The 24,246-nt window shown below is 41.4% G+C and overlaps 1 protein-coding gene and 2 long non-coding RNA genes across 4 annotated transcripts in view; 1 reads left to right on the top strand and 2 right to left on the bottom strand.

The window, feature by feature from the left end:
• On the bottom strand, positions 1-23,530 carry LOC116075763 (zinc finger protein 878-like). Of its 2 annotated transcripts, none has more exons than XM_031349113.1 (4): positions 23,390-23,530; positions 8,465-8,591; positions 8,224-8,284; positions 1-6,001 (listed from the first exon to the last, which is right to left on the bottom strand). In XM_031349113.1, the coding sequence occupies exons 1-4, from the start codon at positions 23,390-23,392 to the stop codon at positions 4,849-4,851; spliced, it is 1,344 nt and encodes a 447-aa protein (XP_031204973.1). In that variant the 5' UTR covers positions 23,393-23,530; the 3' UTR covers positions 1-4,848. The 2 variants fall into 2 exon arrangements, with proteins under 2 accessions (XP_031204973.1, XP_031204972.1); XM_031349112.1 differs by lacking the exon at positions 23,390-23,530 and adding an exon at positions 17,733-17,861.
• LOC116075766 overlaps positions 18,140-24,246 on the top strand; it is a 28,420-nt gene continuing 22,313 nt past the window's right edge. The window contains exons 1-2 of the long non-coding RNA XR_004112713.1: positions 18,140-18,525; positions 23,013-23,599. This is a non-coding gene — a long non-coding RNA (uncharacterized LOC116075766). The remainder of the gene's footprint in view (positions 18,526-23,012; positions 23,600-24,246) is intronic.
• LOC116075765 lies at positions 22,158-23,294 on the bottom strand. Its single transcript, XR_004112712.1, has 2 exons — positions 23,198-23,294; positions 22,158-23,084 (listed from the first exon to the last, which is right to left on the bottom strand). It is a non-coding gene; the product is annotated as an uncharacterized LOC116075765 (long non-coding RNA).

Below are 24,246 nucleotides of genomic sequence, written 5' to 3'. Positions count from 1 at the left end.
TCTTTGTTTAGAGTTTTTATTTTAAGTGGTTGGAAAACAAAAATCACTGATCAGAAAATGCTATCTATCAAGGGGCTGAAGAGATGGCCCACTGCTTATGAGTGCCATTTTTTGTAGTTTCCTTTCGGTTGCAATAAAATACAGACCAAAACCGACAACAAAGACTTGGGAGTGGAAAAGACTTAGGATATTTTACTAGAGAAACAGAAAATAAACCAATACACCAGTGCCGCTGAGGACCCAGATTCAGTTCCTAGCACTCACATCAGTTGACTCATGGGAGCCATGGTAATCAGGGGATCCAACCTGTCTTCTGAACTCTGCTGCCACATACTAATATAGTACATACAAACTCATGTGGGCAACAGACACAGACTCATTCAAAAAATACGAAAATGCTATTGACTTTCAAAGGGTGATCTTAAGCTGGGTATCAATCTTGACGCATACAAATCAGAGAGAGCACAGCACGTCTTAATGAGCATAAAATTGCCATTACATCATGCAGCAGCATGACACACTCAGTTAATTAAGCTACTCAATGTTTTATTATCAAACAGGTGATTTTGTCCAACAGGTGTTAATGGAAATGAGCTTGTCATTGCAGGCAGGAAGACAGTTTCACAGCATGCTGTCACCAAGCAAAAGTGGGATTCATGGCTTTGATGAAAAAAAGAATTTCGGGCTGAGCCAATGTAGATTTGGAGATTAAAACAGAAAGGGGCTCAAGAGAAGAAAATCATTTCTTGAAAGGTTGTTTCAACCCCCTTCATTCCCCCCCAATAAACAAACCCTTTTAAGCCCTTCTTAGAGAGTGTATAGTCCATGACAAAAGTTAAAAGTTAAAGAATTGTTTGATAAACAGAGGTGTAGTGAGGCAGACTTCTGTGGGTAACTGTACAGATTTAGGAATGAGCGGCAAGTACTAGAAATATGTCATTTTAGACTAAAACAAGAAAATGTGTCTTCTTCCTTCTTTTGTGTTCTTCCACTTATGACCCAGAGTCTCGCTGTGCAGATTAGGCTCGTCTTGAACTTAGCAGAGAACCTCCCTAATGCTGTGGGGTTAAAGGTGTGCATCACCATGACAGGCTTTTCAATTTGGGTTTTATCAATGGTATCTCAAGTTTCCTGCTTTTATTAGCAGAGAGAATCAGAGACTGTATTTGGGGGGGGGGGCGGTGTTTTGTTTTCCATAATTTTCTCCTCCTGGCATGCTTCAATTTGAACAGTTTCAAATTTAGCCTCAATTTAGCATTGAAATTCAATAATTTTCAATTTCAATTTACAGACTTATTTCATTGTGAGTTTATAAAAGCAAATATTACCAAATTTGAAGAACATTTGTGTTTATTGGGGAATACTTGAATATCTAAGTTATAAAAGCTTAAACTAGTCCAGATGACTGGAATTAGCCATACATTCATACAAACAGCATATTTTAGGGTGAGAAATGTTAACACACCTGCAAAAATATCTAATTCTGGTCTGGGATAATAGCTGTAGATAAAGGACCTGCCCAGGAGAAGGGGTTAAAACTCCTCCAGAACCTAGGTGAAGCCCAGATGCAGCAATCGCACATCTGTAACCCCATATTTCTATGACAAGATAGGAGATGGAAGCAGAATCCCCAGAAGTTCAGAGGCCAGCTATCAGATGCAGCAGAAACAAGAGAGACCCTGCCTCAGCAAGATGGAAGGTGACAAATGAAGCTCAAAGCTGTCTTCTGACCTGCACACATGTTTTGCAGCACATACATGTTTACACACAGAGACTTTTAAAAAGTAGATAGTTCTTAATTAGTAGTACGGATTGAGACCAAATAACAAAACAAAACAAAATACTAAACAAACCCTCAAACATTCTGTACATGTCTTTGAAATTTGTAAAATTGACTAAATTTTGCAAAAGCTGAAAAACAGCAAAATTTCTCTCTTTCAATTAATCAGATCATATTAGGGTTTTCCAGAATAGAACCAAGAAAATTATTAAAGAAGGTATCTACTAGATTGTCATACATGATAGGGACTGGTGATCCAACAATGGTTGGTTGTACCAGAGAAGCAGAGATCTTGGTAGCTGCCCACTCTAAAAAGCTAAATGCTTCAGGGTGCCCAATCTGAGGCAGAAATACTGGAAGCTCCTGGAGAGTCACTAGAACTGAGTCCAAGTTAAGAGGAGAAAGACAGCAGAGGATCATGGTAGCATCAATAGACGCACTCAGAGAAAAAGGAAGGCAGGTATGTGCCTGCTGCTTTTTCCTGAGGCTTCATCCAGGATGCTGTTGGGAGGTGCTACCCACACTGAATATGAGTTTTCCCCTCCAAGTCACTATTCTACATATCACTTCTTCTGTGGAAATTTCCTCACCAATATACAGGTGCACTCCACCAGTCAAGTGAACCTATGTTATTCACAATTTCTAAATAAAGACAATAACAAAGTTAGTTCACCTAATATAATTTTCATGTACAAATGAAAACACTGTTTCCTCAGAGTAGGTGTCAAAGGCCCTTGAGGAAAGCTTATTCACTTATTATACCATAATTAAATATGACAACACATTGCAATACCCAGTATTATTAAATCAATAAATATATTACATGGTAAAGGAAGAGATGAAAGAAAATATGAATATCTACTTAATATGTATGTATATTTCTTAGCTTCATTTCCCGTTGTGACAAAATATCCAGGTAAAGGCAACATAAAGGAAAGGGGGTTTATTTGGCTCATAATTCTATCACTATGGGAAGTCAATATGGCAGTAACTTGAGCAGCTCTCACATACACAGTCAAACGCAGAGAGCAGTGAATTAGCATTTGTATGTTTGTGCTTAGATAGTTAACGCTCCACTTTTATATGCTCATAGATTCCAGTCAGGAATTGGCACTTCCAACAGTGGGTGAGTCTTTCCACCTCATTTATGCAATCGAGATAAGTGTCCACAGGCACTCTCAGGGGCCCATCTCACACTGGGAATCAACACTATCAAGTATGAAAAGAAACATATTCTTTTTTTGTTTTTGAGTCAGGGTCTCCCGATGCATCCCTAGCTGTTCTGGAACTCACTATGTCAACCAAGTTGGTCTTGAACTAACAGATTCATTTGCCTTTGCCTCCTGAGGGCTGTGATTAGAGGAATATGCCATCACACCCAGACAACGTATCTATACTCTTAATAAAATAAGACCCAGTATAACTAGAACTCTGACTTCTATAACCGGACCCAATGCCACATACATTTCTTCCTCTTCAGCAAGCACTAACCATCTTAATGTTTTTCATTTTTCATTTAAAATAAATTTTAGTATAAAAAGCCTTGTAAGTAAATAAAAACATCATTATACACCCAAATCAACTAGGTCTTTACCTTGAGAAGTGATTGACACTTCCGTTCTTGAGTATCTGAGCCATTTATTACCCGGTTTGGACTGAGTTGTAGCTTCCCATGGGTTTTAATCACCAGACATGGGAATAATAAGGAAATCCAAGAATAGACTTCCCTTCCTTGTGTCCTAGTTTGATTTGTTATTGTTGTTGTTGCTAAAGCACTGACCAAAATCACCTTGAGGAAAAAAAGGATTGTTTTAATTACACTTTATATTCCAATGCCAAGAGAAGCCAGGGTAGAATCAAGGCAGGAACTCAGAACTTGGAAGTAGGATCTGAGGAAGAGAAGGAAGGAGGAAGACTTGAGTCTTGGCTTGCTCCTCATGGCTCACTCAGCCTGCTTGCTTATACAACAAAGGGCCACCTGCCCAGGAATGGCACTACCATAGTAGCCCAGGAGTGGCACTACCACAGTAGCCCTGTCCCATACATCATTAATCAAAAAAAAAAAAAAAAAATTGCCCCCATACACTTGCCTACAGGTCAATCTAATGGCTACTTCTCTTACAGCTTGTATAAAGTAGACAAAAAATAGTCAAAACATCTCCATTGCTGAATGGTAGTCTCATTCCCCACTGGTCATGTGGATCTGTCACTCCAGCGACAATAACAATTTTTAGTTAACTCAAGGGCACAAAGAACCCAGAGTAAATGGGTGTGGGGTTAGGAATATGTCTTAGTTTCCAGTTCAAAGGAGTGAGTGGGTGTTCCTCCTGGTGGAACCATAATATCTACAGAACATGAAAAAAAAGATTTGCTGGTGAGTTATAGGATGATCCCCAGGCCCCTTTATTTCTGGACCCAAAAGAAAAACAATATTGTATGAGATGCCAATTAGAGCACATCCATCATTCTGGAGAATCTTGTCCTAGCACTGTGGGCTAGTGCCAATTCATTTGTTGTTAAAATATTTGCTATAACTACATCTCAAAAGGCCATTTCACTATTCAAACAACCAAAATTCTTCAGAATGGTAGGGAACAGGGTAAAAAAAAAGATCTCTTGCTCAATTGCTTAAGCAAACTTCATAGAATTATGTCACGCCACCATTTATTTACAAGAGTTAAACTTAGAAATAAATTGTTCAGATTATCTATTTTAGTATTTAATCAGTGTAATATAATTTTAGAAAATTTTCCTTCAGGTTATGTAATTTTTGGAGCATTCTATATAAATTATTTTGCGTTGAACTTTTCATAATGTACATTTATGGTTCTCTACTACCTGAGGAATTTCACAGAATTTTAAAACTATTTCTTACAGTCAACTTTCTGAGCAAGTTTTGATATTGGGTGCATTCTTAGTTTGTTCTCAAACATAAGTTTGTTAATTGAACAATATGACTAGTGGAAGCCCTCATAACTTTATATTGATACTTGTTTTCTTCCCTAAACATTTTAACTTTTTTTTTATAGAAAGGGCATGCAATAAGGAGTCCTTCCCACATTTTATGCTTAGGAGTTCTCTCTAGCATGGGTCTTCTCATGGATTCTAAGGGAACCGCAACGAGTGAAGGCTTTCCCACACTGCTTACATATATAGGGCTTCTCACCAGTGTGAATTTGCTCATGTCTCTGACAATCACCCAAGGCGGGAAAGGCTTTCCCACACTGCTTGCATGCATAGGGTCTTTCTCCACTGTGAATCCTTTCATGGCGTCGAAGGGAACTGTAACCACTGAAAGCTTTCCCACACTCCTTACAATCATAGGGTTTTTCCCTAGTGTGAATCCTTTCATGGCGCTGAAGAGAACTCTGTATAGTGAAGGCTTTCCCACATTCCTTACATCTATAGGGCTTCTCTCCAGTGTGAATTCGTTCATGTATCCGAAAGGTACCAGAAGAGATGAAACCTTTCCCACACTGTTCACAGACATAGGGTTTCTCGCCACTGTGAATTCTTTCATGATTTCGAAGGGAAGTACGAGTTGTGACAGCTTTATTACATAGGTTACAAACATAGAGTTTCTCTCCAGTGTGAGTCCGTTCGTGTACTCGACAGGTACTTGAAGAAATGAAACATTTGCCACAGAATTTGCATACATAGGGTTTCTCTCCACTGTGAATTCTTTCATGGCGCGGAAGAGAACTCTGACCAGTGAAAGCTTTCCCACAATACTTACATACAAAGGGTTTCTCTCCACTGTGAATCCTGTCATGCCGTCGCAAGGAGCCTCGGCTAGGGAAGGCTTTCCCACAGTGGCTGCATATGTAGGGCTTCTCACCAGTGTGAGTTCTTTCATGTCTGCGAACCTTACTGGAAGAAGAGAAGGCTTTCCCACACTGATGACATTTATACGGTTTCTCCGTGGTGTGAGTATTTTCATGCTTCAGATAGCATTCAGGATACATGAAGGCTTTCCCACATTCCCTAAATTTATAGAGACTGTCTTCATATACCTCACATTCAAACCGTTTATGTCCTGGCTGAATAGGAATATGCATATTTAGGGGTGGGAGACCAATAAGTATGTCTTCACATAAATTACTTTCACACAGTTTTACTCCATGAGAGGTTTTCTTGTTCATAACAATATCTGGAAACTTGAAGATTTCTCCACATTGTCTACCTTCACTGGGTTTATATAATAATTCCACCAGTCCGCTTCTGTAAAAAGTAGATGGCACAGTACTCAGATTTCACTTATAAGTTACCAGTCAGGACAACTGTTCATATTTTACATGGCTAGAATTCTTTAACATGAATGTGCTAAATGTCCCACAGGATTTCTAGAGGACATGTAAAGTGAAGATACTGGTATTTGTATAGATGTTAACACTTTTACCAAGTAAAATATTCTGCAAACACTGAGTGCCCATGCCATTGTGTTTGTTTATTTTACTTGTTTATTTTTCATTATTCATTTGTTCTGGAGTCTTGCTTCTTGCTGTGACGCTTACGTTGGCCTTGAGCTAACTAACTACCATCGACCACTAGAATTATAATTACTTAGTACTGGGTACCTCTCTATGACACATATTCTTTAGACAAAATGCTTCTACAAAAATGTTTTCAGATTTTAAAATACTTGTATATATTCAGGATATTTTGAAGATGATAACCAGTGGAAAGAAGACATTCCTTCAAGCTTTTAAATTATTATTACTGGGTAAGTAGAGGAGACTGTATAAAGGTCTTAGAGGAAAACTTTGTGGAGTCAATACACTCTTCATTTTTAAAAAAATGTATCTCATATTCAAAACCTGAAGATAATATCATACATTTTCTACTTTTATTCCTTCAAGCTTTTAAATTATTATTACTGAATAAGTAGAGGAGACTGTATAAAGGTCTTAGAGGAAAACTTTGTGGAGTCAATACACTCTTCATTTTTAAAAAAATGTATCTCATATTCAAAACCTGAAGATAATATCATACATTTTCTACTTTTATTACTTATTTAATCTTTAAAACATTTACTTGTATTTTTAAAAACTGTACAGATTTGTTTTATTTTTAATTGTGTGTATATGTGTGTGTGTGTGTGTGTGTGTGTACATAAGTGTGGTACCTGCAGATTGTCTAGAACTAGAGCATAGATGTTTGTGAGCTGCCCCAACATGGATGCAGGGAACCATACTCAGGGTCTCTTCAAGAATGGTATTTGTGAACTCAGTCTTAAACCTACTACATTTCTTTACTTTGTGTGTATGTGTGTGTGTATGTGTGTGTGTGTGTCTGTGTGTGTCTGTGTATCTGTGTGTGTGTCTATGTGTCTGTGTGTGCCTGTGTGTGTGTGTGTATGTGTGTGCGCGCGATGGGTGAGTACAAATATGACACTACCTCAATGTAGATATCAGAGGACAATGTGCAAGAGTTGGTTCTCTTGATTCGCCATGCATGTTCTGGGATGGAACCAAGGTCATTAGGCTTAGTGGAAAGCACCTTTGCCTACTGAGCCATCCTCATTAGTCCTTACTGTGTGGGGTGTGGTAAATGTGTACATCTGTGGTGTCTGCATGTGGAGGTCAAATGAGAATACCAGGGATCCCCTTCTCTCACTTTCCATGTCAACCTCTTAGGACAGGGATCTCTCATTGGATCTGGAACTCATGCTTCCCTTTTCACCCTTCCAACTTCCTAACTGCTGATAGACAGAAAACCCTAGGAATAGCTCAATCTCGTCTTTAAAAACATTGTGAGTGCTGGGGACCTCCGAACTGAAGTACTAATGCTCACACAGCATGTGTTCTTACCCCCTCACTGTATAGCCTATATCATTTTTGTTTGTTTGTTTGTTTTCTTCTGAGGTCATTTTTTTCAAAAAGGAAAATTTATTTATTCCTTTACATACTGATCACTATGCTCCTAGTCCCCTCCTCCCACAGTCTCTTCCCCGATCCCTCTTCCCCTTCTCCTCTGAGAGGGTAGAGAACCCCCCGGGTATCCCCTGACCCTGGCACTTCAAGTCTCTACATAGCCCATTTTAAAATAATTTGGTACATGATACAAAATTTGTGTATACTTGATGATCAGAAAATCAACTGTATCATCTTGTTAGTATATTATGTCACTAATCCTCTGAATTTTTATAAAATTATTTGAGATTAAATTATTTTGAAGTTGGGTTTATTTTTAAAATTTCTACATTCTTAAAAAATTTCCTATTTGTTTATATGTGTATAGGTGTTTTGTTTGCATGAATGTCTATGAAACACCTGCATTCAGTGTCCAAGGAGGTCAGAAGTGCATGAGTAATAGATGGTGGATACTGGGAATCTAATCCTGGTTCTCTGAAAGAACAATGTTATTAACTACTAAGCCATCTATCTACCTTTCATTCCCAAGTTCTTAAGCAACATCCCTCTTATTTGGAGAGGACAAATTACCTTAGGTTTCTCCTAGAATCTTCATCAACATCTTTACTCCTCTGGCCTTCCTCAATTTGTCCTAAAATACAGAGCCAAAAATATTATTATGAAATCTATCTAACTTCTGTAAGTTCATAGAATAACACAAATATGCTTAGAGTATTTACCATATTTACCCTTTATATTTTAAATCACTGAACAGCACTGGCAAGCAAAACAGCTCTCTCATTGTTAAGCAAGGAAACAACCTTATCCTTACCTATGGCAATTAGGTTTCTGAAGGTTTCCTGCATCACATCTGTGTAGAGTTGCTTCTGGGTAGGATCCAGCAGATCCCACTCCTCCAAGGTGAAGTTCACAGCCACATCCTCAAAAGTTAGACAGTCCTAAAATACGCCATATCAGGAAGAAGAATGAGATTCAGAGCACTGTAAGGTAAATGCATTCTCCAAGAAGTTCACAAGGTATGTGTTCTCCAAAGGCCATGACACTCTCATTCACCAGGCATACCCTCTACCTCTTACACAGCAATTCCTGTATTGGATTGGAACTCTTTGTTAAAGAAATAACAAGACAGGAATATCAATTATGCTGCTGGATCTTGCAATCCAGCAAGATTTTTTTTTTTTTTTTGGTACACACTTTAACCCCTCTCAAGACAGTCCAGCTACTTAGTGCACAGTCAATCCAGTTACTGTGTAGCTAACACCAGCTATTCTATGTCCACAAATTCTTAGAAATTACTGAATCCAAAGTTTGATTTCTGCTGGTATCTTATATATTGTTCTTCGAATGGATCTCAACAGATTGATAGCAAGGGGTGGGGACTTAAAATGTTCCCAGTTTTTCTACACAATATGTTAGTTGCTTAAGTCCTGCTTTCCCTTTAAATGCTTAAAAATTTCCAACATGATCACCAGAGGGAGACCACTTGATCATTCCCAAACTGCCATGTGAATAATGAGTCTTTATTGAACTGCTCTGAGAGTAATTATCACTTTTTGTCACAATTTATTATAGTTTGATATATTTATTATTCCTGCACTAAGAGAAAAGTTCGGAAGGTTCTGGATTTCTTATGAAGTAACTGCAGGCATTCTGGAGAGTAATTTACTAAGCTAATTACAAACATTACTTTTTAAAAATAAATTGGAAAATGTCAAGGAAGAATGAAATGATAGGAATGATGTCACAATTTTAGATGCAACATAATGAGTTCAAGATAGGACCCCCTCAAAAGTTATTTTCTTTTATTCGAGTAATTGCAAATAGAAACCAGTCTGGGACAAACAGCAGCCATCCCTCCCCACAGAACAAGAGGAGAAGATGATCCCTATACCCTTTTCCCACTAAAGTGAACCCCCTCTTTCCAAGTAGTGCCCAAAACTGCCCTATCCAAGTGGCAGAGCCCCATCTTCCCTGGGGTGGGGTAGTAACGAACCTGCTGCCCTCAGCCCTGCTTTCCTGGGTGTCCTAGAGGGGAGAATTCAGAAGGGAGGATGGACACTTGGCACTAGCAGTAGCAGCAATGATGGATGTCCAGAAGTAGTTTCTAAACAGAAGAAAAAAATGGAACCAGAACCTTGGGGGGAGGGAGCAGGGAGACACAAAAGAAGAAATGGGCAAAGCTAGTTCCTTAATGCCCCATTGGAGGAATGAAAAGATACCAGAGTAGAACCAGAAGATGTGAGTTAGCACCCCATCTGCCATAGGTGGAGAGAAGTCAGAGAATAGGACCTTACCCTGGAGACAGGTATAACTCCCATCTGTCACCTCATTAGGTACTACATGAGAGCAAAGTAGGTGGGGCTAACATTTGCCCTACTTCTTGTAATCCAAGGAGCTTTCCCAACCCAGTAAAGGATCTAGGTAAGGTGAAACAAAAGTGACTGAGAGTCTCACCTGATGACAGTCTGGTGGGGTGCATGCTAGGATCTAAGTATCCCCTGCACTGACAACATCTAGTACTGCAAGGTCAGCCATGGATCTTGTCAGAATAAGATGGGGCTGGGACCTCTTAAGGTCAGGGAATACTTCCAGGACCCTCTACAACAACAGTTCTAAATTTATGGGTCATACATCAGATATTCTACATAATCAGATATTTATGTTAAGGTTCATAGCGGTAGCAAAATTATAGTTATTAAGTAGCAATAAAAATAATTTTATGGTTGGAAGTCACCAAAACCCGAGGAACTGTATTAAAGGGTTGCAGAATTAGGAAAGTTGAGAACCACTGTATTATGGGATCTTCCTTTCCATTGAGTGAAAGGTCACAAAGTCTCAATGGCAAAAGAAGAATGTATCCCTTGGATGAATAGCTTTAATAAATTTAAAACTTGGAGTAAGCTTAAGAAGGTAGCTTCGCCGGGCGGTGGTGGCGCACGCCTTTAATCTCAGCACTTGGGAGGCAGAGGCAGGCGGATTTCTGAGTTCGAGGCCAGCCTGGTCTACAGAGTGAGTTCCAGGACAGCCAAGGCTACACAGAGAAACCCTGTCTCAAAAATACCAAAAAAAAAAAAAAAAAAAAAAAAAAAAAAAAAAAAAAGAAGGTAGCTTCAGTCAAACAAAGTCCACTGAATGGTCAGCATGCCATGGTCAGTATCCATCGTAAGAAGAGACCTATCATTAGTCTTTCTCTAGAGAGTAGACAATCCACTGTAAACTCATCTTAGGGTACTGGTGTACATCCATCCACACTGACTATGGTGCCACATGGAACAGTTTGGAGTAATCCTGAAAAGTTAATTCTTCATGGAGCATGGGTTGTAACAAGGGAAACTTTGTGATCCTTTGTCACATGAAGCAATACCAGATGTATGCTGTTTTTGAAGGCTTTGGGAACAGACCTAGAGACTCACCAGGATTGGGGTGAAGAAAAATATCCAGCACATAATTAGGTGCTTGAAATGCTCCTTGTAGTGTTCCAGCAACCCAGTAGGGTTTGGATTCTTCCCACCATTTTTTGGCAATAGTTAAAAAAATTCCAGAGAAATCATTCCTTTGATCTGTCATGGGTTCCCCTTCTGGAAAAGGTAGATATGTGTATGTTGCATATCCACAGGAAAAGTTTCTATACAACAATGACACAATCCTGTCTGACATGAGAGATGAGCATCATCATCATCATCAACACCATCCTAATAAAGGTGGTTGTTTCTTATGTGGAGGACATGTTCTAGGACATGCCTCAGTATCTGTCAGAAACAATGGACAGTAGACAAAAACATATGACTAAAACCAGTACCATGCACCTTGCCATAAAAACTTCAATGAGAGTCTTGTGCAGAAGTTGGAGAAGGGGGAGCTGATACTGGCACTTTTAGAAAGCTAAACAGTACATTTCCAGATATAATACCTAGGTCTCCGATGGAATGCTGAAACCAGTCTAGTACTATAGGTACTAGCTACCTAGTAGATACACTCTCATCCCACTTGGCCCGTTACTCAGGATGCTCACCAGTATACTTGTGAGACAGGCTCCGGTGGCCTGTGGCTTCTGAGTGTTATAGCTCAAGGAAGATGGAACAGAAAACACCAAACAGAAGATTAAAGTCAATGTATATACTCTAGCTAATACTGATACTGAAGATTCAGAATCTCATCCTATGCTACAAAGTTATTAAATTAGGATTTATACCCTGCTAAACCAGTGCCTCAGTGGTTCTGGCAACTTGTTCTATCTATTGCTCATGATAAATATGGGTAAAACATTCACTTCTACTGTAGTTTTCCTTATCAATTCCACAAATCTCACAGGATTCCTGAAATATCCATGTGTACTTTTTTTAAAAAATGTGTACTTTTTTTTAAAAAACAACACCTTCAATCCTAGCACTTGGGAGGCGGAGGCACGTAGATTTCTGAGTTCGAGGCTAGCCTGGTCTACAGAGTAAGTTCCAGGACTGTCAGGGCTACACAGAGAAACCCTGTCTCGAAAAACCAAAAAAAGAAAAAGAAAAACAAAAAGAAAAAAAAACAACATCTTCAACAATATTTCTCCCTAATTTGAGGGTGCTACCCATTTCTCCTCTGAGAACACTGGCTACAGAATACAGAAAGCTATTTAAGGCAGAATCAAGTTTATAGAACCAAAGCATAAGAAGAAACTGACGACAATTAAAGGCCATTTCAGGTAGATCCATATGTAGAGATGACACAGTAGAGTATGGTTAGTATGTGGCAATGAGGTTTAACACAATGTCTTTTTTGTTGTTGTTTTGTCTTTTTGTTTTTTTTGTTTTTTTGTTTTTCGAGACAGGGTTTCTCTGTGTAGCCCTGGCTGTCCTGGAACTCACTCTGTAGACCAGGCTGGCCTCGAACTCAGAAATCTGCCTGCCTCTGCCTCCCAAGTGCTGGGATTAAAGGCATGTGTCACCACCGCCTGGCTTAACTCAATTTCTTAACTCAAAATATAACAACAAACTACATGGGCCAAGTGGCACCCCCAAGAGAACATTACTTCCCAAGACTGACACATTGCTGTATGATTCCTACTGATGGGCATTCTTACTCTATTTAAGATGTTGTTAATCACACCATGAAAAGCCAATTCTGTGCACTCATGCAACTCCACTAAATTCTATTAGAAGATAGATAAAGGTCAACAATAAATATATTTAGGATACTGAGGGAGATGTTATTTCCATAAAGAAAAAGAACCGCAAGGGAAATTACATAATTGTAATTATGTAAACTAAGAAGGTAGTAACTATAAAGATGAAAACAGACTTTAACAAGTATAGTCTCTTCCAAATGCGGACAATGTGTAAGGGGACCTGCCCTTTCCGGTACCCCCTCCCCCCAACAGGACAAGTACACTCTTCAATAGAAGCTACAAAGTAGCAATTCTATTACTATTTGGTACATATTTACATTATGTTAAATGCTTATTCCCTGCAGCCAACACAGCAAACCTCAGAAGCAAAGAAGAGGGCTCTAAGTGTACCATTTTTATAAGCAATTTCATTTAATTTCCCTAGCAATAATAATTTATATCCGAGAACTACTTATCTCTTAGAAAATGTATGTCCACATGCAACTTGCTGCTTAAATTTAGGTTCTTACCACAAGCGAAGAAAAAAATTCCCTTAAGACAAGAAATATTAAGTCTTTGGTAAAACAATTAATGAGATGGTCACACCATAACCACAGTTCACTCCTCACCTCCCACCCATTACTAATTTCCTTTTTTTTCCTAACCCACATGTCCAATTCTAGGATCAAAATTAAGTTTTACTTCATTGAGGCATACACACACATACACACACACACACACTCACACCAGAATACAGTAGCTTGAATCTGAAGAGTCAACAATAGACTCACATGTTTGAACACTTGGTCCTACACTGTTGGCACTGTTGGGAAAGGTTTTCAGGCCTTGAGGAGGTGAAGTGGCTCTCGTGCTTTTAGAGTTGGCTCTAGTTCTTGCTGCTTGTGTGTTTCCTGAGGACAGAAAGGGACCACCTGCCACTGGGCCTGTCCTGCTTTGCTGTATTCCTTCCAAATGTAAACCAATGTAAGACCTTCTACCCCTTATTTTTTGTCAGGTATTCTCTCACAGAAAGTGAAAAAATGGAGTTATACCCTACAACTATGTGTTTTAAGTTTTTTAAAACAGAATCTCTCTGCATAGTCCTGGCTGTCTCAGAACATGCGACTTAAACAGGTTCACTTCACAGAAATTCACCTACCTCTGCTTCCCAAGTATTGAGATTAAAAGTGTGTGCCACAATACCCAGATTCCAAGTAGTAATTATTATAAATAAGCTATATAAAAATAAGTTTGTAGAATCCATCACCTAAACAAACTAACATACAAAAGCCATAAAAATAGATGCAGTATTATCTCATTCAAAATTCAAAGGAGGTGAAATGTCACTTAGTGATAAACAATTTATAAAACTGTGAAAAGGGAAAACAGGAAAGAGAAAAGTAAAGGAGAAATCCTCTTGTAAGGAGCTAAATAACATCAAAGTGAGCCTCTGGAAGTGGCCATGGCCTATTTGTTTACCAACAGCGTGACCACATGGGAATACACATGCTGTCATTCAAAGTGACTGCTAACAAATACCTTATTTTAAGGATTCCTTGGGTTAGCAAGATGGTTCAGCAGACGGAAGTGTTTGCCATGGAAACCTGGTGATCTGGGTTTAATCTCTGTATCCCTCTAAAGGTAGGAGGAGAGAACTGTCTCCATAAATGTCTATCCTGTGATTCTTTTATATCCTCAGACCTCGCATTCCATCTCTTTAGGATCTGACCAGGAACAAACATCACCAACGTTTTTCATGTTTTATTATTCTTTGGATGGGAAAGAGCACTGAGACGGTCTCACTCTGGAGCATTTGCTGAACCTGACTTTACTATACAGAGCAAGTTGTCCACAACCTCGTGACAACATTCCTGCCTCGGATTCTTTAATGCATGGTTTGCAAGTGTGTACCCACACAGAGAACTGAAATATCATATCATAATACTCATATCACAAAAGAAATTTAGAGTAGTTTTGTAAATGTTTGAAACACAATTCTGCAAGGAAAACAAAAGGTAAGATCAGAGAGACGGCCTGTGTCACTTTCAGATCACAGGGATGAACCCACCTCTGTGCTTAGACCCCATGGTCATGATGTAGGTGCAGGCCAAGGTACTTCACTTCTGGTAAATCAGGAAATCCTGAGCATCTAGGAAATGCCACTGAAAACGTCAACTTTGCACTGTTGTCAGTGTTAACAGCTTCTTTCCTGTACAAAATCAATTCAAAGTAGTGGCCAAACACCTATAGTTAGTTGAGAATCTTCAATTGTGCTGGCATTTTATGGTATCAGTGCCATTAACAGATTCTCCAATACCAGTAGGATGTCCTACAATGGAACTCTGACATCTATACATGGCACAATACTTAGAAGTTCCAGTCAGTAAGATGGCTCAGAAGGTCTAAAGGGGCTTGCCACCAAGCCTAAAGATCTAAGCTGCATCCCTAGTACCCATGTAGTGGAAGAACACACACACACACATACAGAGAGGCAGAGACAGAGAGAGAGAGAGAAAGAGGGAGATAGACAGACAGAGAGAGAAAGAGGCGGAAGAGAGATTAATGTTAAGGCTAGGGTGGCAAGAGAGATGGCTCAGTGGTTAAGAATATTGTACTCTTTAAGAGTACTGGGGTTTGGTCCTCAGAACCCACATGGAGGCCTACAACTATCCATAACTCCAGTTCCAGGACATGTAATGCCTTTTTCTGGCCATTGTGGGCAATGGCCATACATGAGATATATACACACATATATGCAAACACATAAAAGTAAATGAACCTTTAAAAAAATAAAGCCTGACAGTTTTAAGGCTCAGTCTCACTGCAGATGCCAGCCCAAGGATCTGCATTCTCTACCTGGTCACTTCTCCCCATCCTAAAGTGACAGAAGGGTAGCACTCTAAATGTCTAATTAGCATGAGGCCAAATGTTGCCTGAAAGAAGAAAAGATGCATGCATGCTTTTAATCCCTGTACTCAAGAGGCAGAAGTAGGCAGATTGCTGAGTTCAAGATGAGCTTGGTCTACATAATGAGTTCCAGGCTAGCTAGCCAAGACTATATAGTGAGAACCTGTCCCCAGAAATAAATAAATTTAAAAATATTTACAGAAAAGGAAAAAATCCAAAGACATTCCTATTGTTCAGCAAAGTCAAAGGTCATCTATCCTAGGCAGAATCTTGAACATTGATCAACTGAGGGTAGGTTGGTAAGCAAGGGAAGGCGGGGAGGGAATAGGGCTTTTTTTTCAGAGGGGAAACCAGAAAAGGGGATGTCATTTGAAATGTAAACAAAGAAAGTATCTAATTAAAAAAAGATTACACCAAAATATACTGTGAAAATGATAAATCCTTTTCTTGAGGTAATTTTCCCTCAGACTGCCTAATACAGACATTCTCACAAAGTACAAATTATACTCTGACTATGTATATATTATACGGCATGCTTGCTCTCTGCCTGGTGGCAAACAGAAGTAGCTGAAGTTGATGAGTTTCCCGAGCCTGTAGCCCTGGTAAACAGCAGTTGCAGCCTCTCCCTCACAAGGCTTTCTGTACTTGAGAGACACTTTCCCTTTTACACGTAGGGGATGTCACTTCCAGGTCTGTCCCTTTAAATCTACGACCAACCCAGACACAAACTTGATAAATGCCCATTTGCCACAGGCTGGAGAGACGGCTCAGTAGTTAAGAGCACAGGCTGCTCTTCCAGAGGCACTGAGTTTGATTCCCAGCACCCACAAGGCAGCTCATAGTCATCTGTAACTCCAATCCCAGAAGAAAGGGGATCTTCTGGTCTCTGTGGTCACCAGGTATGCATGTAGTGCACATACATGCACACAGGCAAAACACCCATACATATAAAATAAAATTTTAAAAAAGAAAAAAAAAATCCAAATGCCCAAGGTCCCAAAAATGTATGGCTGAATCAAACAGTGAAAAAATACTAAGCAAACTTCTGAATGAGCTGAATGGAGCTTCTTCCTCCAATCCTGCTTTTTTTTTTGGACTCGAACTCAGAAATCCGCCTGCCTCTGCCTCCCAAGTGCTGGGATTAAAGGCATGCGCCACCACTGCCCAGCCATGCTGCTACTTTCACCCCTGCCATCTCTGACCCACTCTCAGTAAAAATCAGCACACAATCTTTCCATTATAATCACCCAAGGGACAGGATGACCTCAGGTCAAAGTCCCTTCCGTTTTGCGTTCTTTCTCTAGCCTAGTTTACTTGGAGGTAGCATTAGGCCCTTTTCTGCCTCATACTGGAATGCATGAAGGCCCAGCAACCACATGGTGGCTCACAACCATCCTTAAGGCGATCAGACGCCCTCTTCTGGAGTGTCTGAAGACAGCTACAGTGTACTTATTTATAATAATGAATAAATCTTTTTTTAAAAAGTTTGGGCTTATGCTATTGCAGTGCTTTTCACAGTCAAGTCTTCCTCCAATTAGTATGTAATCTTAAAATCATCATCACTGAATGGCCTGTCAAAGGACAATAACAATGACGTCAGAGAGAAGCACTCATCTCCTCCTATTAAGCAGCTCAAACAGTTACATGTGGATTCTTTCCAATGAGTTGGGCAGTGTGAGGAAGCGCCTGGATACATTAAGATTGCTTTTCCACTCTATACATCACTAGGCTGCAGCCGCAAGCGAGGCGTCGGACAAGCCTACTCCTGAATGTGAAAGGTTCCCAGGAAAAGAACTGCCGCAGAAAACAGAGACGCGAACCCAACCCCACAGCAGCTCCAGTCCACAGTCCCGCATAAAGGCGAAAGCTCCCAGGACCCTCTGGCGGGCACCACAACGTGAGGGGACCCGGCACAGCGAGGGCGGAGCTGCGGACAGGAAACCGGGTGACTGAGCGACGGAGTCCCACGGCTCAGGGAGCAGGACTGGGAGCCCGACCACCACCCGGGGGAGGGGGCGGTGTCAGCCTCAGACCGTTGAGTTACGGGAGGTCCGCCCACCTCACACACCCGGCTCACGCTCACCATGTCTGTCCGGAGCCTCCTGCGGCCTTAGCCCGGCTCCTGGGGTGGGAGGTCTTCTGGCCACGGTGGCTGAGCCCCCAGGACTTTCTCGGCTGACAGGACCGCTACACAAGTATGGCCGCGCCAGTAAGAAAGATGGCGGGCAGAGAACTTCCGCTCCGCCCACCCATGCTCCTGAACTGACAGTTCCCACATCTTAGACTCATCTTACACCTGCTTCCTAGGATTCTAGCTAGCCTGAGGCCTGTTTCTTGTTGACCACAAGAACTAAACGGTTGGACTCTATTGCTGAAAACAACACACCCTTTGACTGCAGGAAACAGAAAAATCAAGCCAGAACCTTGCAGCAGAGAGTCATCAAGTGTCCTAGCTAGCTGTGAATCCTGTAATCTACAATATCAATCTGCCAGTCAAAATGTGCCCATTGGTATAAAAGTGGCATGGAAGCTATGGTGGTAACAACTGGTGTAAGACAGCTTGGCATCATATCCATATAGCAAAACAACAATAGGTCAGGGCCTATGACCTCTCCACCCAAGAGCTTTTGAATTCCCTTCCGGAGGGAAGTCCTCAAATACAATCAGAAGTCTTACAAATATTTATGTTTATACTCATAGATTAGTGCTGCTGTCAAGATCAGTGCTAGCCAAAGAAGCTTCTGTGTGATGTTTAATACAAAAATTCACCCCATCGGAGGCCTGGAGAACGTCATAAAAGAAGAGAAGAGAAAATACAAGCATTGGAGGAGGGGAAGCAGTGTTGTGAGTGCTGTGTTCTGGACCTGATACAGCTGGTGAGCTTGTGAAGTCTAAGCAGCTCTAGTTACCTGCACAATGGGGCCTCCCGACATCCCATTGTTAGGCCCTACTTTTCCTGGGGAACTATTAGAAGAAGTTAATGGCTTGCTGGAGAAGAGTCATTGTCTTCAGAGATGTAGCCACAGATAAGTTGGCCTTGCTTCAGTAAATAACTCTCACCTATGTTCATTAAGGTAGCCATAATTAAGGTCATGAGGCACAAGTAAACACAAAGAAAACAAAACAGTGAAAGCAGGAGGGGAGTTAGCTGAGACCAGCGCTCAGCAGAAGCAGGAGGGGAGTTAGCTGAGACCAGCGCTCAGCAGAAGCAGGAGGGGAGTTAGCTGAGACCAGCACTCAGCAGAAGCAGGAGGGGAGTTAGCTGAGACCAGCGTTCAGCAGAAGTGGGATGAGGACAACCGAGTACAACAGGAAGTAGAAGAGATCAAAATATGTGTCTACAGATGGGCACGCCTTTAATCCCAGCACTTGGGAGGCAGAGGCAGGCAGATTTCTGAGTTCGAGGCCAGCCTGGTCTACAGAGTGAATTCCAGGGCAGCTAGGGCTACACAGAGAAACCCTGTCTTGAAAAACCAAAAACGGAAAAACAAAAAAGAAAAAAACAAACAAACAAAAAAAAAAAACCCAAAATATATGTCTACAAAAGTGTATAAAAAAAGAAAGAAAGAAAGAAAGAAGGAAAGAAAGAAAGAAAATAAGTACAGAGGTGATCAGTAATCTGAAGGAGGTATGTTTCAAGACCTGCAGTGGAAGACTAAAATAGTGGCAAGTAGTTAGCCTAATATACACTATGGTTTTCCCTACACATACATATGAGAAACTTTAATTTGCTAACTAGTTGCAAGAAGGTATCTACAACAATATATAGTAGTGAAATTGAACTATAATTGCAATATATAAGGAGTCAGCTTCTGTCTCAATGGCATGAGTGCACTCACTTTTCTTCGTGGGCTGATGTGAAGTCACATAGCTGCCATATGAGATTATACGAGGTGAATGACACACTAGCATAGCTGCATATCTGATATAGTTGTCATGTATTGAGCAAATGTCCTTGTGACTGTCACAGAGCTATGCTGTATGCTGGTGACTCTTTATCTCTGAGGTCTCAAGGGTGACCCTTCTCCTGTGGACTCCCATGCACTTGACTGTTGAAGACTGCAGCAGCCTCAATCCACCATCTCCCCAGGGTTTTCCTGGTTGGGGTCTGTGATACCTCTTCTCCTACCATACAATTATGCCTTGGCTTTAGAAGTGCTAGAGAGATTTCTTGGAATATACAGGGGGTAAAAAAATCTACCCTTCTCCCCAGCTTTTACGCTCTGTGGACCTGGACTATTAGAACCGTATATTGAGATTTGTTTGTGTCATCAGTAGACAGAAGGGAAACACTGACTCATTCAAGCACAACAGGGTGAAAACAGATTTACTGTGGCCTTTAGTCAGTCTCAAGGTTATTCAGTACCCTGATCCCCTCCCCTACGTTAAATTCTTCTGTATCAATCACTTAGGAGGATGGGGAAGGACTGTTCCTTTGTGCCCAGCCTGGGCTATATAATGAGATTTTGTCTTAAAACAAGCAAAAAAAATCATCATAAACAACATGAACAAAATAATCCATGCTTTTGCAAATACTGGAAGGAGAGCTTTAAAGATCTGCAAAACTGCCTTCCAGGTCATTTTCCCACATCTTTCATGGATAGCATCAGGCTTCCTTCTAGCCCATTCTACAAGGTGAGGTGGCTTGGTCACTACTTGCTTTTCTCCTCAAAGTATACTTTATTATATTTTAGACTGGTTAGGCTTTAGTTAGACTCCAACCCCCCCCCTTTGATCACAGTAACAGGTTTTATGCCCTTTCTCTCCTTTTGCATTTCCTTAGAAGCCAGTTGTCAGGTCCCAGAGAGACCTGGGACAAGTCTCACTGAGTACTTGTGGCTCTTCCCAGCACTTCTCATCCCACTCCCTGCCCTAAACCTCTCCAGCCCAGGGGCTGGGCTTCACTTCCCTTTCCCCAGCTTCTGATCCTATACAAACCATTTTGGCAATATTCTCTCTTGGCCATTTGGCTCCTGGCTGGCTTGACCTTGGCCTCTTTGCCCTCTAGTCTCCCATCTCTTTCTCCCTTGCTCTGCCCCTCCACCTAGGTTCAGCCTGGAGCTGTCCAGATGCATCTGGCTCAACTCTCGCTTCTACAATAAAACCCAATAAAACCCTTATCCTCAGCCATCCCTTGGAGCGCTCACGTCTTCGTTTTCATTTACCAGTAAGGGAAGCCATGCAGCCTCCCAAACACTGCAGGGGAGAGACCGTTTATTCCACATGTAAGGCATCACTCTGAAGAGCTGTTCTCCATACTGTCCCTAGACACAGAAAGCTCAGCTTTTTGGTCACTTTGTAGTGAGGGTGGCAATTTCCCATTTCTAATCAGACACCATCACTTCTTATCAGAAATCTCATCAGTACAGCCTTCACGGTCCATTTTTTTTTTCTGCCAACATTCTGATTTAAGGGATTTAATTTAACATTGTGATTTAAGGGAACTGTGTGGTTAGCTTTAATTGTCAATTTTACAAAATCTGTAATTACCCAGGAACCAAGTCGCAATATGGGACTATCCATATTGGGTTGGCCTACGGCCATATTTGTGAGAGACTGTCTTGGTTGTGTTAATTGATGTGAGAAAACCCAGCCTAAAAGTGGGTGACATTACTCAGAGTTCTTTTCTGCAGCGACAGACTGTAACTTGACTTGTGAAGTAAATAAACCATTTTTTCAAGTTACTGGTTTTTTTTTTCTTTTTGACACAGGGTCTCTGACCTGGAACTTGCTAGGTAGGTGTTGGATATGGTAACAAATATGATTATACTCTTACTTATTTACACACCGAAGATGCACAGCAAAGTTAAAAAAAAAAAAAAAAAAAAAAAACCTTTTTTTCTGAGAGTCTCTCTATGTAGACCAGGTTGACTTGAAGAGAGCCACCTGCCTCTGCCTCCCAAAAGCTGTGATCAAAGGCATGCGACACCACTCTCAGGTTGAAAAGATGAAACTCCAACTTCTGTGCTACACTGGCACCTGTCATCATTTACTCTCTTTAACTTCCTTCTTTAATTTTACAAACGGACGACTGATTTATATCATCCTACTGACAGTAGTAAATGTCCCGCTTTGTCCTCATATTCTTACTTAGGACACGTGGGAGCGCTGCCGTAACTTTCTAGAACCGGAAATGGAACTGTAGCTCTGGGGTACGTTCCTTTCAGTTATATTACGAGTCATGCCCACGGCTCCCGCTCTAGGGTATCCTTGCCCACATGCAAGGTAGGAATCTTTGGTGGTGTCTGTTCATCTACCAGTTGGACTCTGGGTGTGTTACTTGTCTATTGATTGATTGATTGATTGACTGATTGACTGATTGAGATTCGGTCTTGCTATGTAACCCAGGCTAGCCTCAAACTTGTGATGTTCTTTTCTTCCAAGAAAGATTACAAGCTATGTCACCTTATCCTGCACGGTAGTGGTTTCAGAATTAACTTCCCAGATGGCTGGGAACATTAGACATTTGTACACGGGTATTAAAAACTCTCAGCCGAGTTTTGTGGCATGTAGCTTTATTCCCAGCAGTCTGGAAGCAGAGGCAGGTGAATCTCTACGAATCTGAGGCCTGCCTGGTCTTCACAGTAAGTTCCAAGCAAGCAAATGAAACTGTCTGAACGACACCCCATGTGACTACCATAGTTTCTGTCTTAGCTGTCCTCCAGACATCCTGCAAAGTATTTATCCCGTTCATGTTCGAAACCTAATGTTTTGCATATGGTGCTAGGGATCGAATCTAGTTCAAGCAAACAGCCTCCACCACTACAGTACATCCCGAGCTCTCTATTTTAAAACATGCTCTACGTCGCCCATGCTGGTGACCGCAAAACTCACCCTACAGCCTAGACAGGCTTTTTTTTTTAACCTTGCCTCCTGCCTTAGTGTCTTGATTAGCTGGAATTTCAGCTGAGCTCCCTCCTCTGGCCTTGAAACACAGAAATCCACCTGCCTCAGTCTTCTGAATACTAAGACATGGGCCAACACACCAAGCAAAAGCAGGTATTTTTTTTTTATGGTAATTGGTAAGCAAAAATTTAGTAAATATGGTTCCCATTATTTAACTCAATTTTCCTTTTCTCCAGTGAAAGTAAAACAAGACACTGTAGAAGAGGGTCATAATTATTATAATGCACCAGGACACCTGGCTGGATATGGGGTTTCTTCGTCTATTTCCAAGTTAACTAATTTGAAAACGCTGAATGTCTACATCACTTTGTTTTGTTTTGTTCTGGTTTGCTTTTTGAGACACTCTTGCAGCCCAGAACGTGAAATACAATCCAAACTGGCCTTCAATTCGTGGTCATCTCGTATGGGCTGGTGTTATGGGCATGTGTTAACATACTCAACTACATATACTTTTCAGGAGGCGTCTCGCTGGGGAGACAGGAGCACAGGATCCTGCAAGAGTTGGGGTTGGCCGCCCGGGTCCCGCCACCTAGAGAGCAGAGAAACCATGAATCCCGCAGCACCCAACGCAGGGTGGGAAGTAGGAACGAGGCATCTACCCGGGGAAGACCTGGCGCCTCCTACACTTGTCCCGACGTTCACCTCGTCTGCTCCCGGGCCCTCTTGTGGTTTCAAGAGGTCTCCAGAGGTCAGTTGTCGCGGAGTCAAAACGGCTTGACCTCACGCGCCGCCCTCTCAGCTGACCAGACGGTGCCAGGGAGAAAGATGGCGGGTGAGGCATATCCGCTTGCTGCCGGCGTTCCTGATTGGACAGCTGGCCGCAAGGACACTTACCATATCTGAGCCCAAGGCTTCCCGAGGCCGGTAGGAATGATCCTGGTGTTGGCAGCCACACAGCACGGATCCTGAACGGCTGCCTGTGACTCCCTCAGCTGACAGGACAGCATCACCACGATAGTCTGGCAAGTAAAAGAGATGGCCGGTGAGGAACTTCCGCTCCACCAATCGGCGCTTCTGATTGGATAGCTCGTGCTGCGCTCAGAGGTACTAATTGGATAAGCGATCAGAGCCCACCCTACCCTATACTTGAGAGCGTGGTGGTAAACTCTTTAATAAGTGGGGCACAAATGCTATATTGCAGCCACAGCTCTTACAGCCCAGGCAGAAATCCGCTCATCTTGATAACTACATTTAAACAGAATTTAGACTTGGTTTTTCCAAAGAAGGGCTCTCCCACTTCCCCCTGGAAACTAGGTCTGGAGTCTGTTTATTTAAAGTCAGATTTAGTGTACCATGAACACAACCTTAGAGAAAGGGTACCTAGGCCTGCCACAGAGATAAAGGGATGCCCAGTCAGGGCAGACCCACTGGAAATAAACAAGTCTAATGTCACACATGAGAAATTTGAGATGATGTAGTTTGCCCCATAGCAAAAGCTTCCACCTTTTCACTCTCGGCCAAGAAAAGGAGAGAGGGAGAGAGAGAGAGGGAGAGAGAGAGAGAGAGAGAGAGAGAGAGAGAGAGAGAGAGAGAGAGAGAGAGAGAGAGAGAGAGAGAGAGAGAGAGAGAGAACAGCTATTCTGTGTATTTCGTATATGAAAAGCACAGTTACATAGTAGCAATCATAAGATTCTCTAGGGGTGCAGGAACCAGTTCCTTTGCTCTGCCAATTAAAACAATTTTATTATAGT

The sequence above is a fragment of the Mastomys coucha genome, unplaced genomic scaffold, assembly GCF_008632895.1.
Source record: "Mastomys coucha isolate ucsf_1 unplaced genomic scaffold, UCSF_Mcou_1 pScaffold4, whole genome shotgun sequence".
Classification (NCBI taxonomy): Eukaryota; Metazoa; Chordata; class Mammalia; order Rodentia; family Muridae; genus Mastomys; species Mastomys coucha.
This window is presented reverse-complemented; position numbering and strand designations above follow the sequence as displayed.

What these genes read in the sequence shown, in the direction of transcription:
- LOC116075763 (XM_031349113.1), bottom strand. An exon ending in CAGAAACCTAATTGCCATAG is followed by an intron (nt 8,285 to 8,464) that starts GTAAGGATAAGG and finishes TCTGTATTTTAG; the next exon opens with GACAAATTGAGGAAGGCCAG. An exon ending in GATTCTAGGAGAAACCTAAG is followed by an intron (nt 6,002 to 8,223) that starts GTAATTTGTCCT and finishes TACTTTTTACAG; the next exon opens with AAGCGGACTGGTGGAATTAT.